General features: G+C 36.8%; 1 protein-coding gene across 2 annotated transcripts in view; it reads right to left on the bottom strand.

Moving 5' to 3' along the window:
* Window positions 1-305: 305 nt before the first annotated feature.
* The window catches only part of UXS1 (UDP-glucuronate decarboxylase 1), a 153,366-nt gene continuing 138,270 nt past the window's right edge, over window positions 306-15,401 (bottom strand). For both annotated transcript variants that reach the window (XM_074192173.1, XM_074192174.1), the window contains exons 12-15: window positions 8,696-8,756; window positions 6,922-6,979; window positions 2,857-2,960; window positions 306-1,186 (exon numbers count right to left, since the gene is read on the bottom strand). In XM_074192173.1, coding sequence (XP_074048274.1) covers window positions 1,055-1,186; window positions 2,857-2,960; window positions 6,922-6,979; window positions 8,696-8,756 — 355 coding nt within the window. In that variant the 3' untranslated portion in view covers window positions 306-1,054. The remainder of the gene's footprint in view (window positions 1,187-2,856; window positions 2,961-6,921; window positions 6,980-8,695; window positions 8,757-15,401) is intronic.

Raw genomic sequence — 15,401 nt, 5'->3', positions numbered from 1 at the left:
TTTCCTGCACAATAACACATACCCATCATACAGCATATTTTGCCCATGAGTATACAAGAATAAGATGAAACTCTAGCTCAGCTTTTAAGAAGCTTAAAAGCCCTTCATTATTTCTCTAAGTTTAGTCTGGGCTTCACATAATGATTCAAAGGGCTTCATTCTCAATTAAATTGCATATGTAATAATTTTGATTTTTTAGTAGACTTGTATAAATAAATATATATCCATTTTCCCTTTTTTCACCACCTAGGAAACACACTGCAGATATAAGACATTCACTTTAATTAAAAACTGGAAAGCCTAAGTTTTAAGTTATAATATTTTATTAAAATAGCATATTCAACCACTGTCAACCAATAATACAATAACTTTTTTTCCCAGAGTACGCAGCACGACACAGTAGTGATTTAAAATATCCTTATCCATGATACTCAATGAAAATATCTTCAATTCAAGTGAGCAACTAAAACTAAAACCTTGGAAAATTTCTGAATCCAAAGAAACATAAAAGTTTCAAACAGAATTCTCATATATACTCCTGGAGACTCACTCCTATCATTTTACTTGCCCGACAATACTGTTAAACTTCTCTTATGCATAGTATAACTATGGGACCCATATTTTATAAATAAAATTGGCATTTTCCATTTCACTCGTCTTCCTTTTCAGCTTCACAAAGAAACCAGTAAATAAAACTGTCAATTGACAGTCAACAACAAAGGATCTCACAGCAAGATAAAAAACTTGAAAATACTCAAAGATGTTTCTATTCTATTTGTACATAAAAAGACAGATTTTAAAAAGTGCAAGGCAAGATTTGCAGTTTTTTGAGTGTGTGTGTGTGTGTGTGTGTGTGTGTGTGTGTGTGTGTGTGTATTGGGGAAGGGTTTAGGCACATCCATTTCCTTAAAGCAAGCTTCAGAATGAAATTCCAGTTTGTTCTTCATGACACCTGTTTAAGTCTTTCTTTAAAAAAAAAGGAAAAAGGAAAAAAATTACATCCTGTCAAATGTAAAAGAGAGAATTCTCCTGTCCAAAGAAGCAAATCCTTCCTTCAGTTATGTCGTGTTCGGCCTTTTTTTATCCTTGCAGGTTTTGGTTTGGGGATGTATTGATTATTTGCTTGGTACTCGAGTTCTTTACGGAAATAGTGAATTGCCTTATTTAAGCCTTCTTCCAAAGGGACCTGTTTGGAATGAGGGAGAGAAGGGGTGGGGGAATAGAGAGAGAGAGACAAGGTCACATCACTACCGAGTTTCTTGTCTAATGTAATAAATAATTGCGCTTGTCCTCAGAGGTTTACTGTTGCAGGAAATATTGGTTTTCAACATAAAGTATCTGCTAGGAATGCTCACAGCACCACACACTGGTCACAGGACCAATGCCAATCAAAAAAACAATAACTTGCAAACTGCTTTCAAAATGTGCTGAATCCTGCAACCTGAGTTCAGTTTTATTTTTAGATTTCACCTTTGTTTATTTAACCTCAAGGGCTTAGTTTCTTCATCTAAAAGATGAGGAGATTGGACTAGATGGTTTCTGGCTTCCTTCTACTTTCAGAACTTATTCCTTTTCTCTGTCTTTCTGGAAGAAGTCCACAGGATGGGAATATGTGAAAACACAATCAGCACTTTGCTAGTGAGCCCCTTTATGTCCCAAGTGCCCCTACATGTTTCAGATTAAACTGGATGGGCTACTTTCACCTACTGCTGGCTGAAGGGAAAAAAATTACTGAATAAATAACCTGGCACAGTTTAAAATAGTCTTAACCTCATTGTTATTTGTCAGTTCACTTCAAACATTATAAACAGAAAATCATTTTAAAGGAAGATTTTACTTGCAACATGCTGAGCAAAGTCTACAAATATCTAAAATTACCCATATGAAACTAATTTTTTTTTTATATTGAGCTATCTTAAACAAAGAAATCTATGCTAACTTTAATAATTCCACAAATTTCACTAGTGCTCCAGACCTTGGTTTTCTTAGGTGAAAAATAAATTAGGTAGAGCTAAACTTTTAACTTGCTCTAATGTTTTGTAATTCTGCTCACTGAACTACCTGTGTTGTGGCCCCAACTCTTTGCTGCTTCTTTTGCTAAAGCAAGAATATAGGTGCTCTTGGTAGCTGGGGTCAGGAAAGACTAATGACTGGGAGTAACAACAAAAGCATCTTTCACCATATCTACCATCAGATTCTTGTCCCCAAACATTATATACTTCAAAAGGACAGAGCAACCTTTTTTCCAACCTAGGAGTTCACAACAAGGACAAGGACAATTATCTTCTATGAATTAGTGAAAGCCCCAAAGCAGAATGCAGAATTTTTCCTGCCTAGTGCTTATGAACTCGCTCTCTCTCTCTCTCTCTCTCTCTCTCTCTCTCTCTCTCTCGCTCAAAGATTATTATCTAGGCTTTTCAACCTTACACGTAAGCTCTCATGCCTCCTGGAAAGGGTATGGTCCAAGTTAAATAGAGGCATTTTGCTCTAGGAACTCTAAAGATGGATCTGAGAAAACAACAGGAACAAAGATCCTGTTGAGTCTATAAACCACAAATAGGCCTCTGGTCAAGGTGTCTATGCAGGGGGAGTAAAACTGAGTGCATGACATTTCATTTGGCCCTTAAAGTTATTTCCTTGGTAACAGAAAGTGATTCTCAAATGATGCATGAAAAGTCATTTAATGGTCTGAAGCAAACTCCATCCCTTCTTTTCCTCTGCTTGCCTGGGCCTCACCTGGATCTAGCTGGTGTGGTTCTTCCATTGGTGGACAGGAGCACATAGAAAGGGAGGGGGGTGGAAGGTGGTGTACAACAGAGGAACTCATTTTTCTGACTGTCATTCAGCTTCACTTACCACGGGCTCCCAACCCAGCATTAGCTTGGCTTTTTGGATGTCTGGCTTTCTTCTCTGGGGGTCATCCTGGGCTTCTGAGAGAAACTGAATTTCACTACCGCTACCTGTTTAAAGACCAAAGATAAAATGATATAAAGAGAATAAATCATTGTCATGTGATATGGAGCAATTTAAAAATAAAATAAACAAAACAAAAATTCAAATCCAGCCTCAGAGTCAGGGGTTTTTGGGAGGTGAGAGTGGGGAGAGGATTGGGTGCCCCTGTCACATCCAGACTGGACTGTCAGTAGTGGCCTCTCATGGGCTTCCTCATTCCACCACTAACTGGCATGGGAGCTTGCCTAGCTTTGTTTTCTAACTTAGAACTCTTTACCCCTCCTTGGGTAGCCCACCCTCTCTTCTTTTTTCTTTTCTTTTCTTTTAGGTTTTTTGCAAGGCAAACGGGGTTAAGTGGCTTGCCCAAGGCCACACAGACTTCAGGGCTGGTGCTTTATCCACTTGCCACTTAGCCGCCCCCACCCTCTCTTCTTGACCCCCTATCATCTTAGTGCTAGTTCAGGATTAGATAGTTGATTAGTTTAATCTACTGCAGTTTAAAACTCCCAAGCTCAAGTCATCCAGTAGTCCCAGCCTCCCAGCAGCAAGTTTTACCAACTGTGTCATTACAATCTGCAAAAATGTTTTCTTAAACCACTTGATCACATTTAGAAAAGAATCTCTTCCTCCCTCCTCCCAGAGCTTAGGAAATTAAGGCACTATTTTTATGTGACAATGAAGGTTGTACTTCATTCTCTGAGACTGTGGCATCAGGGAGGTGATGCTATGACAAGCATGTGAACTGGATTTGAATGAGGGGGGCTGTGCTAAGTCACCAGTCTCACTTTCTTCTACAGGGTCATCTTGGTCCAGTGGCCAGATATGCATCAGGACGACTAGAGATGTCCCTGGATGCAGGGAAATTAGGGTTAAATAACTTGCCCAAGGTCACACCGAGCCGGATCTGAACTCCCATTCTCCTGACTCCAAGGTCAGTGCTCTATCCACTCTGTCATCTAGCCACCCCTTATGTCACAAAAGCTTTCTGGACAATAACTCTAATTTTTATAGAGCTTTAAGATAAAACAAAGTTCAGTGGTCAGAATATCAGAGAACTGGAACTGGTATCAAAAGGACCTAAGTTCAAATTCTGCCTTAGACAGTTTACTAGCTATGTGAGCCTGGGCAGGTCTTGTCTGTCTCAGTTTTCTCTGTAAAATGAGCTGCAGAAGGAAATGGCAAACCACTCCAGCATTTTTGTCAAGAAAAATCCAAATGGTGTCACAAAGAGTGATATGCAACTAAAACAACAATAACAACAAATATAAGCCATACAAAACTCTCTCCTTATACTACACTGTATGAGATGTTATCCCAATTTCACAGGCAAAGCAACTGGGCATCAGGAAGGCTAACAGTCTCAGTGGCAGAAGCTGGATTTGAATGTAGGTTTCTCCTGACTCTATGCCTAGTACTATTCCCACTATAATGTATAATCTGTAACGAATGTCATATGGCATAGGTGTTGAGATTTGGTGAATGGCTCATGAGAACAGCAGTCAGGTGACCTAGAATATGACATTACAGAGATCTAGAAGGAATCTTCACTAATCTACTCTAAAGTTGTTACTTGGGAAATGTTTAACAATAATAAATGAAAATACATGTAATAAGCTATATCACACTTGTTACCTTATCAGGGTAAGGGAGGGAGAGAATTTGGAACTCAAAATTTTAAAAAAATTTTTAAGAAAAATTGACTATATATAATTGGGAAAAATATTAAAAATGAAAATACAATATAAATAATGTTCAATTGTGATTTTCTAAGTCAAAAGCTAGGCTGTCAGGGATCTATTTCAGTAGAGTATCACACCGTTTCCAGGAACAATTGCAAAATTTAATACAAAATAGTCTCCTGTCTGAAGGGGGAGGAGGATAGGACACATGGCGAAGGCCTTTTAGAAATAATGGGTCAGGAAAGAGAATCACCAATGAGGACAGCAGAGTAGAAGTTTAGGAAATGAAAAGATTAAACTTCCCAGGTGTGGTTTTTGATGCTAGGCAGTAAAATGGAGAAGGAATCAAAGTTGAGAGACATTAGCTATCTTGCCCAAAGTCATCAAAGTAGTTAGTGATAAAACAGGACTTTGAACCTAGGACCTCAGACTTCAAATCCATTGCTAGTCTTCCTTTGGTTCTAGCAAGGCTCACCAAGAGCTATGTTCCAGGACATGCCAGGTTCAACATTATGGTTTGAGTTTCTTAATTAATAACAACCACACTAGTAACAACCATTTGCATAGTACTAATCCTCACAGCAACCTTGAGAGGTAGAAGCTATAATCAGATTTACATCCATTTTAAGATGAGGAAACTGAGGCAGAGGTTAGATGACTCACAGAAAGTCATTACTACATCTATTCAAGTTTCTGAGAAGGAATCCTCATAAACTGGCTTTTCACTTACTGATGGTGAAAACCTTTGTCATTTTGTGTAATTCTGATATTGCAAAAATCAAGTAAGGATTCAGGAAGAAAAGCAATGTGGTAGATTATATTTCCAGATTATTATTGTGGATATTATACCTCCAGAATATGGAGTCAAAGGAGAGGGGTTCAAATCCTACCCTATTTGCTTACCATGTGATTTTTGGATGTGCCACTAGATCCCTCTGGGTCTCAATTTTTTTTATCTGTAAAATGAAGGGGTGGTTTGATCCTGTTATAATTTTTTAAAAACATTACTTGTTGGAAGCTGGGGTGGGAGAAGAAGGAGAGAGGGAACATGGTTAAAGAGGAATCAAAGAATACATGGTAAGTGAGTAAATGTGTTGTTTTGAGCCACTGGGATCAATGCCAATCACTCTCCTCAGTTTAGTCAAAGAAGAGAGAGAACTAGAGGCATTCCTTAGAACAGAAATCAAAATTCCAAAAAGGTTGCTAGCTAATGTAGGGAGATTTGAGGTTAGATTCACTAGCAAAGCCCTAAAGCTTTTCTGCTGAGAGATACGCATAATAAAGACAGGAATTCAGATCAGGTGAGTGGGAACACAGACTTTTGTTTTCTTGGATCATCTTTTGGTTCCAAGTTAAACTCATTTGTAGCTAAACCACAGGACCTCAGGATTATCTAAGAAATGAATCTACAAGAAAGCTCTGACCTCACCATAATCTAATTACTGTATTCTGTTCAGCAGAAATCTTTAAGTTTCCCTATACAAATGGATCCAGGAAAGGGGGTGGGGGGGAATAATAGGGATTCCAGTAATGAGTCTTCAGAAAAGAGATTGCTCAAGGCTGGGACTGAACTCATCATGTTTACAGGAGACAGTTTGCTTGAACCTACACTGCCTCTGGAATCAGACAAAGCTCTGGGTCACTGTGGGGTGCAACTGGCCGACTTATTATCTACTGCCCTGATTTCTATGTTGGCTTTTACAAATTCACAGGAAATGGGGCAGCTAGGTGGCGCAGTGGATAGAGCACCGGCCCTGGAGTCAGGAGTACCAGGGTTCAAATCCGGTCTCAGACACTTAATTACCTAGCTGTGTGGCCTTGGGCAAGCCACTTAACCCCATTTGCCTTGCCAAATCCTAAAAAACAACAACAACAACAACAACAACAAAAACCAAAAAACAAATTCACCGGAAAGCTAGTCAGAACTGTAGATAGTACTTAGATGTGTTCTACAACTAACAATGGGACTTCACCTAGTGAAATTCCATTCTCACTCAACATAGGCTCCTTGAACAAATCATTTTCACCTACACAGAATGACCTAACTTTGGGAAACAAAATGAATCTAGCACAGGAACAAGCCCACAACTACTATCCCAAACAAAAGGAAAGACACCCTCTCTCCTGCTGTTATTTAATTAAAGCATCAGAAGACAAATGTCTCTGATAAAAGCTCTGCTTTTATCCAATTCAATTAACTTATATTAATTACACATTTGCTAATCAAGGAATTAACTGATAGGAAACATTCATGTTGAAGTTCACCCGTGAAATGACTTATCCTACTTACCAACAAGGTTTTTAATTAACTGTGCAAATTCTAGAATTGTGTGTTCTTCTGGGTTCCCCTAAGGAAGAAACGGTTACTGGTTATGAGGGTAATTGTGCAATCACATTAATCTTCTGTAAGATGTTTATAGGCTCATTGACAGCAGAAGATGGAGACAGGCTTTTTGGAACATACATACGTTTATTTTACCATAGTTGCAATTTTCATTCAAGGTTATTAACACATCAAAATCAAGGTTATTGAATCTAGCAAGACGATACATTCTATTTAGTATGCCTTCCAAGTATAATAGCAGCATCAGCAACCACCATATATATAGATGGCTCAGAGAACAGAGTGACTAGAGGAAGCCCTGAGTTCAAGTGCAGTCTCAGACATTTACTGGTCACTTACTATGATCCCAAGCAAGTCATTTAACCTTTGTCTGCTTCAGTTTCCTCAACAGTAAAAATAAAGGTAAACTAGAAGGTTTGTTATGAGGGTCAAATGAGATAATATATGCAAAGTGCTTAGTACTGTGTCTGACACTAATTATTACTAATTATTAGCAGACACAATGCTTTTTCTCCCTTCCCATTAAAAATTAATTCTGATGGACTAAATAGCCCCTAAATGAGGGTAGGGACATAAATACAAAAGACAAGCAAAACCTACTGCTTAAATCAGATAATATCAAGAGTCAAACACCCTAGATATAAAATCAACAAAAAAAGAGAAATTATAAACCTATACTAATAAGATATAGAGTTCAAGTTGCACCCTTTTCAATAAAATAAACTCCCAAAAGGTTTTGTATTTAATAATGAAAAGAGAAGAAAAACTCATGCCATTTTCCATCATTTACTGTTTAATAATGGAGTCTCTAAATATAATGGAATAACTTCAGTCAAGGTGAATCTTTTGAATTTTTTTTAAATCTGAGAAAATAAAATTCTTAAGTCCCATATCTAGTAATTTCTCTGAAAGGTACTTTTAAGGAATTAAGTATTTTCTTGTGTTCTTATTTTAATAATCATAATGATAAAAACCCAAGGACCCTAAGGAAAACAGGTTTTCATAGGATCAGATATGCTAGTTTGTCATTTCCTTCTCCAGTTCATTTTACAGATGAGGAAACTGAGGCAATCAGGATTACATGACTTGCCCAGGTCACATCTGAACTGTGCCACTAAGCTGCTCTAAGGAAACCGAGGCCTAGCAAATGAAATGACTTGCACAAAATCACACAAGTAGATCAGAGATGGCATCTGAACCCAGATCTTCTGATTACCCAGCTGATGTTCTTTTTCCTCAACAAAGAACTCTTCAGGAAGCAGGAATGCTATTTTCACTATTATATTATAACCACTTTCACCTGACATATTTCTTTGAAAAAACTCCTTATTTCATGTTACCCCTTGGGGATATTTACACAAGGGACACTGATGCATTAAATCAGGGACACACAAATTTATGTATGTAATTTTCATAAATTACAAGCATTATCAAAAAGTTTTTATTAATAGTGTCTGATTATGCATGTTGCTGTACAAATTGATGGGTCTAGGTCTTCTCATTCCGGAATTCCAGATTACTTCATTATAATCTTTGTGAAAATGTTCCGCTTGTAAAATCTGTGTATCTTTCTTTCCCAACCAAAAACCATTTAGATCCCAACCAATTTTTTTGATAGAAAAGGAAGACTCTACAACTCAGAGCTTACAGGGACCTTTGTTGGAAAGTCATACTCCTGCTAACTAATGGAGAACAACAAATGGAAAGAACAATGACTTACCAAGTTGACAGGGCTACTAACATTGCTATTCATTAAGGCCACAAGTCCATTTACTAGGTCACTACAAAAGAAGGAAAGATCATGTTGTCTATTTCCTCAAACAAAATGATTGTTGAACATTCTTTATAAATTCAAAAACAATTCCTCAATCCTTCCCTCTTCCAAAAAGAAAATAAGTTGGAAAATATGAGGAATGTGAAAAGAAAATCAAATCTTGCAATTAAGATGAATGTTCACATGAGTAAGTCCCTATATCCTAATGAAAACCCATTTCTGATGTGTCCCCAGCTATCTGGCTCCCATGGACAATTGATGATCATTTCCTTACCCAGATGAATGTTGCTATAAAATAAAAGCCCACTGCCATGAAAGAATTGTGTAAAGCATAAAGGTCCCCATAGTGGCATGTTATAAAGACAAATCAAATAATACTGATTATTGAAATATGATTATGACTTGTTCTTCAACATCCCAGCCTCCTCCCTCTCCCCAACCACCTCAGACACTCCACACAAAAAGATCAGGGAACTGCAAATGTTTCAGATGGATTATGAGTGATTGATCCATGAAAAGTGAAGAGAAGTAAGCAAATTTCCGCTTACCAAGATTTGATTCTTATTTTCAGAAGCTTTAAATTGTGGCTCTGTTAAAAAAAAGTTACTCTGTAAAAATGACACCTCAATGCTGCAGAAAAAACACTTCTCCTATTCCTATATGAGAGGCAGCATATCCCTAGAGAGAGCACTCAGTTCTGCATGGGAAGTCTGATACAAATTTAAAAATATTTCAATACTCCTCTGTGTGTTGTTAACACTGAGGAGTAGGGTGTTAGGGGTCAAGTTATATTATTTTTTTAAATAAAATAACCAAATAAAGCAAAAGACAGTGATCAAAAGTCTTGCTTTCTTTCCTTAAACAAAGGAACCTCTTTTGGGGCAATTTTGGCAAGCTTTTCAATTTTCCATTTACAACCAATGGGCATTATTTACATTAACATGCTCAAATCATTCTTTTCTCACAAGTCAAGCACTCATGCCAGCCATTTGATTATTTCTCTATGGTAGAGAAACTGACCAAAAAAAGTCACTTCATCACTATGGCAGTGAACCACTGCGTCACCATACCATCATAACATTCTTTGTAAGAGATGTGTGTTCTTCTGGTAAAGTGGTCTGAAAAATCCAGTTTCAGACATTAAAAGCTGCCATTCTATACTATTAATTACATTTAGCCTGAAACTGATTGGAGGTAGGGGAGTAGTGAAAGAAAAGCTATTCGAGTTATCAAATAATAAGGGCAATAGGATTCTGGTAACCATGCTTTGAATGATATATCATTTATAACATAAACTGGCAACTTTTAAGGTCAACCTTGCACAGATCAAACTTACATTTAACCTAAAGTTCTTATCAAGTGTCATTTTGACAAAGTGACTTTTTTTTAAAAAAACAAAACAAAACATGGCTTTAATGTATATGAATGAGGACATAACCTGACCATGAAAATATCAACCACAGCAATGGCAAAATGTCAATGATAATGATCATTTGAATTATTAGATATCTTTATTTTGATGACACATCTTTGAAAAACAGTCAATTTTGCATTATAATGATTAAGTAACATCATACCAAAAGGTCAGAAATAGCAAATTATGAGAATAGACTGTTGGTTAGAGATTTTCTCATTTTATAGTTTCTTCTCTTGTTAATATAAAATGTGAGCTATTGGAAAATATAGCCAATAGTGGGTTGGTCAAAATGTCATAAAGAATAAAGTTCTTATTCTGACATTTATTAGCTATGTGGCCTGAGGAAAGTCACTTAATTTTCTCAAATTTCTATAGCTGTAAAATAAAGACAAATCTCTATAGCTCCAAGTTAAAGAAAATTTGCTGATCTGCATTGGAAAGTTTCCTCACAGGAAGAACTAGATTCCTCCAAAGAAAAGAATGCCCTGATATATAAAGATTTCTAAAAGATGAAGTCTGGCAAAACAGAATGAGGAAATGGACTTGGAATGAGGAAAACAAAGATTAAGACAGAATCAAATATCACTGCTGACTAGCTGTGACCCTGAGCAAGGTTTCACATAAGTTTCCTCATTTGTCTGATAAAACCCACAGTACCTATGTTGTGAAGACTCAAAAAGATAATGTTAAAGTGTTATATAAAAGTATTAGTTATTATTTTAAGAGGCAAATTGGCTGGAAAAGTAATGATTTGAAGTCAGGAAGTCTTAGGTTGGAATCTTATCTCTGATACTTATTAGCTGTGTAATAGTGACAGACCACAGGGAAGACACATAATGTGTCTAAGCCTCAGTTTTCTTACCTACAAAATGGGATAATAATATCTGCAAAAACTTATTTTAGAGGCTTATTGTGAGACTCAAACGAGAATATATGTAAAGAGTGTTATAAGTTTCAAAACACTATATAAATTACATGTGTTTTATTAATACTACATTGGTAAGCGGTTGAATATATTTTTAAGTTTTATTTATTATGAGCTATTTATTTATTTATTTTAAGAGCTGAATGGATTTTTTCAGTCAGTCAGCTCTTTTTTAGTTTGTGATAATTTTGTCAAAATTGAGGACTATTTAGGGAGGAAGGATTCATTAAGTGAATGAACATGTACAACAACATTTCTGTGAGAATTTAAATGAATAACCCCTTAATATTATATAGCTATATCTATAACAACATACTGATTAAAACTATAATAACTGAAAGGAAAACTGAAGAAAGAGTAACTTAAAAAGTAGCGGTATATTTCACTATTTTGGCTAGAGGGTTATTTGATTAGTGGGAAGAACATTGGGGGTGAGATGAATCATGATTTTTGAATTTTGCTCCCTTAAACTCAATTGCTGTAAGATCATATGCAAGTTAACCTCTCTGAGCTTCAGTTTCTTTGTCTGTAAAATATGTATAACTTATCTAAAATTAAGTCAATGATAAAAGTATATAAATGTCAGTTATCATCATCATCATCATCATCATCATCTTTCAGACTCAATCTTTGCTTTAGGTGACAAGGGTTAACTCCTAATGAGGGAACTTCCTTCACCCATGCAGATCATCCATGGACAGAGGGGACCTTTGTCACTTAGATTTTAAGTGATTTTCCAGGGTCACACAGCCATTATATGGCAGAGATAAGTCCTAAACCCAGTTCTTTCTCTGCCTCAAGGCCAGTTTTCCAACCACTATGACTCACATTGCCTCTCTCCATTGTCATTATTATCATAATTGCCATCATTCTTTTATATTCAACTGAGTTTCAATAGAAACACTTCTAGGAAAATTAACTATCATATTACTGTTCTTTAATTTCAGTGAATTTTAGAGCATGGAGAAAGCATGATTTCTTGTCATTGAATAAATGTATTGAGATTTCAGTCAGTCAAATATTTAATTAGCCTGATCACATGTTGGTCACAGTGCTAAAAAATTAACTGGGTGCATGTAGAGTGCTTTCTAACTTTACAGTTTTATATAAAAGTCTACTGCCATGAGCGTGATTTAAGAATTCCCTCCATGGGGGCAGCTAGGTGGTGCAGTGGATACAGCACAAGCCCTGGAATCAGGAGGACCTCAATTGTCTTGGCCAAGGTAATAAGTGTCAAAGACAGAATTTGAACCCAGGTTTCCTTCTCCCTACCTTCAGAAGGCAAAATTGTTCATTAAAAAACTTAGTCTTTTATCTTTCAGATAACTTTTTTTTAAAAGGAGCTCACATTCTAATGAAGGGGATGTAACATGCCAAAATACTAAGCATATACAAGATAGATATAGAATAAATAACTGTAACAGTGGTGGGAATAGGGAAGGGCCTCTCAAAAAAGTGGGATTTAAGCTGAGTCTTGAATGACGTCAGAGAAACAAGAATGTGGAGGTGAGGGACAGCACTTCAGACCTGTAGGATAGGGTCTTGTATGAAAACAGAAGTACAGGGGTTGGAGAGGTATAGTAATTGACATTATTAGATCAGTGTTTTAGGTAAATCACTTCGACATTTGACTAGAGTATACATTAGACAGGTAATGACTTGAGGTAGGGAGACCAAGCAGAAGACTACTGCAAGAGTACATACATGCGGTTATAAGGATGTAGCAGGTTTGATAGCTATATGAGAACAAGAAGTATTCAAGAGATCATGGGAAAGTAGAAACCACAAAATTTAATGGATTGAATATGTATGCTCATCTTCTATACACTCAGGAATGTCATCACCATCTTATGAACACAGGCAAAACTTAACCTTGAACCTAGTTTTCTCTTCTATAAAATGGAGACTATACCAAAAGTGTTGTAAATTTGTAAATTGTAAGATGAATGGGCATCAGAATGTCTTCATTCAAGCAGGACTTGTACTGAATAACATTATATTTGAATTTTGATGGAACTTTCAAAGAAGGAAAACTATTTTTTCAAAAATAAAACTTTTTTTCTTCTACCAATTAGTTCAAGCTTGTGAAAATTTAAAATTCAAAACATTCCAGGTGAATAAAGTAAATAGAATACCATTGAATGTAAAGAGAGAGGGACAGCTGGATGGTGCAGTGGATGGAACACCAGCCCTGGAGTCAAGAGTACCTGAGTTCCAGCCTCAGACACTTAATAATTACCTAGCCGCGTGGACTCAGGCAAGCCACTTAACCCAATTGCCTGGCAAAAAGAGAATGTAAAGAGAGTAAATTAAGAAAATCTTGGTGTGTTGGCAATGTTTTAAAGCAGAAAGGAATCTTAGAGATGATGGAATCAGGAGACTTGGGTTATTATCCCAGGGCTGCCACCAACTAGCTCTAAGACCTTTGTTGTTGCTATTCAGTGATTTCAATCATGTCCAACTCTTCATGACCTCATTTAGGGTTTTCTTGGCAGATACTAAAGTGGTTTACCATTTCCTTCTCCAGCTCATTTCATAGATGAGGAACTGAGGCAATCAGGGGTAAGTCAACTGCCCAGGTTCACACAGCTAGGAAGTGTCTAAGACCAGATTTGAACTTAGGAAGAGAAGTTTCCCTGATTTCAAACCTAGCACTCTTATCCATTGTACCACCTAGCTACCCATGGGCAGGATAATTTCAACTCTTTAGTATTCAATTTTCTTAATTGTGAAATGGAAATAATACTTGTGCCTGAAGCACTTGTATCATATAAAACATGACATAAAGGTTAGCCAATATCATTTGACTTTGAATGAATGAAGATGTCTAGAAAAGGTAGGGGGGAGGGAAATAAAATGGGTGAAAGTGATGAATTCCCTCCCTATAGGATTGGGCAGCCAACTCTACTACATTATTTATCTCCAAGTACTAAACAGTTGTATTACCATTACCAGAGTCTTTTCACCATTCACTCTACTTTATGTATGCCTTAGACTGTTCTAATTTTAAAAAAAATTTTTTTTTAAATTCTTCCAGTTGGAGGTTTGAGAATAAGGAATGACTTCCTCTAGAATTTCTCAAATTGGGAAGGGCCTGTTAGACAGAACTTTTCCCTTACTAGAATACTGAGGTCAGTCTTTTGAACTTAGGAGTCAGAAAGCACCAAGTTTGAATCTTCCTCAGAACCTCATACCACCTGAATGACCCTAAGCAAGTCACATGAACCGCTCTGATCCTCAGTTTCCTCATCTGTAAAATGGAAAGGGTTGACCCAATGTCCTCTAAGGTCTCTTACTTTCAAAAAGCCTATTAAACTAAGAGCAAAGTACAAATGTCACTAAATTATACTTGTAACCAACTTTTCCTTGTCACTATGATGGCCACAACTTTCCCCAAATCTTTGTTGGGTGGACAAATGAGCAAACACTATATATGGCAGCTGTGGAGAATTTCTTGAGCACCTAGTGAAGTGGGGTGGGAGAGGACTTCCAATAATCTGAAGCCTGAACTAGGAGAATAGGGTGTGTGTGTGTGTGTGTGTGTGTGTGTGTGTGTGTGTGAGATTTCTCAGTGTCATCCCATGTGTGTGTTTGTGATTTCTCAGTGTCATCCTGTGTGTGTATGATTTCTCAGTGTCATCATATGTGTGTGTGTGTGATTTCTCAGTGTCACCCCGTGTGTGTGTGTGTGTGTGTGTGTGTGTGTGTGTGTATGTGATTTCTCAATGTCATCCCCATCCAGGAGAAGAAAAACAAAGTAAAACAAAAACATCCTTTCTCTTGTGTATTTTTTTTCCCTTAATCCTAATTCCTCATACCAAATATGCCTAGCCTGTGAGCATCTTTTACCATAAATGTGGAAGGACAATATTAACCTGACCATTCGCTGAGGGGAGGAAAGTGGGAAGGAAGGGTGGAAAGGAAATTCTGTAGAAATGTGCATAGGCATATGGATGAGTTAAAAAAAAACCTTTCATAACACATACTTTGAAAAGTAAAACACCAATTAAAAATAAGAAAATATAAGAAAATAATCAATGTCCAAAAAAAAGAAAATATAAAGTTATAAATTCATTTCTGGGGAAAACAGACCACTGGAAAGATAAGAGACTAAGTTAATTTAATGAACAATTTTGCCTTCAGAAGGTAGGGAGAAGGAAACCTGGGTTCAAATTCTGTCTTTGACACCTACTACCTTGGCCAAGACAATTGAGGTCCTCCTGATTCCAGGGCTTGTGCTCTATCCACTGCACCACCTAGTTGCCCACTATGGAGGAAATTCTTAAATCATCCTCATGGCAATAGACATT

This window comes from Macrotis lagotis, chromosome 6 (genome assembly GCF_037893015.1).
Source record: "Macrotis lagotis isolate mMagLag1 chromosome 6, bilby.v1.9.chrom.fasta, whole genome shotgun sequence".
NCBI classification, from domain to species: Eukaryota; Metazoa; Chordata; class Mammalia; order Peramelemorphia; family Peramelidae; genus Macrotis; species Macrotis lagotis.
Note: the sequence above shows the minus strand (reverse complement) of the source record. Positions and strands in the feature narration are given on the sequence as shown.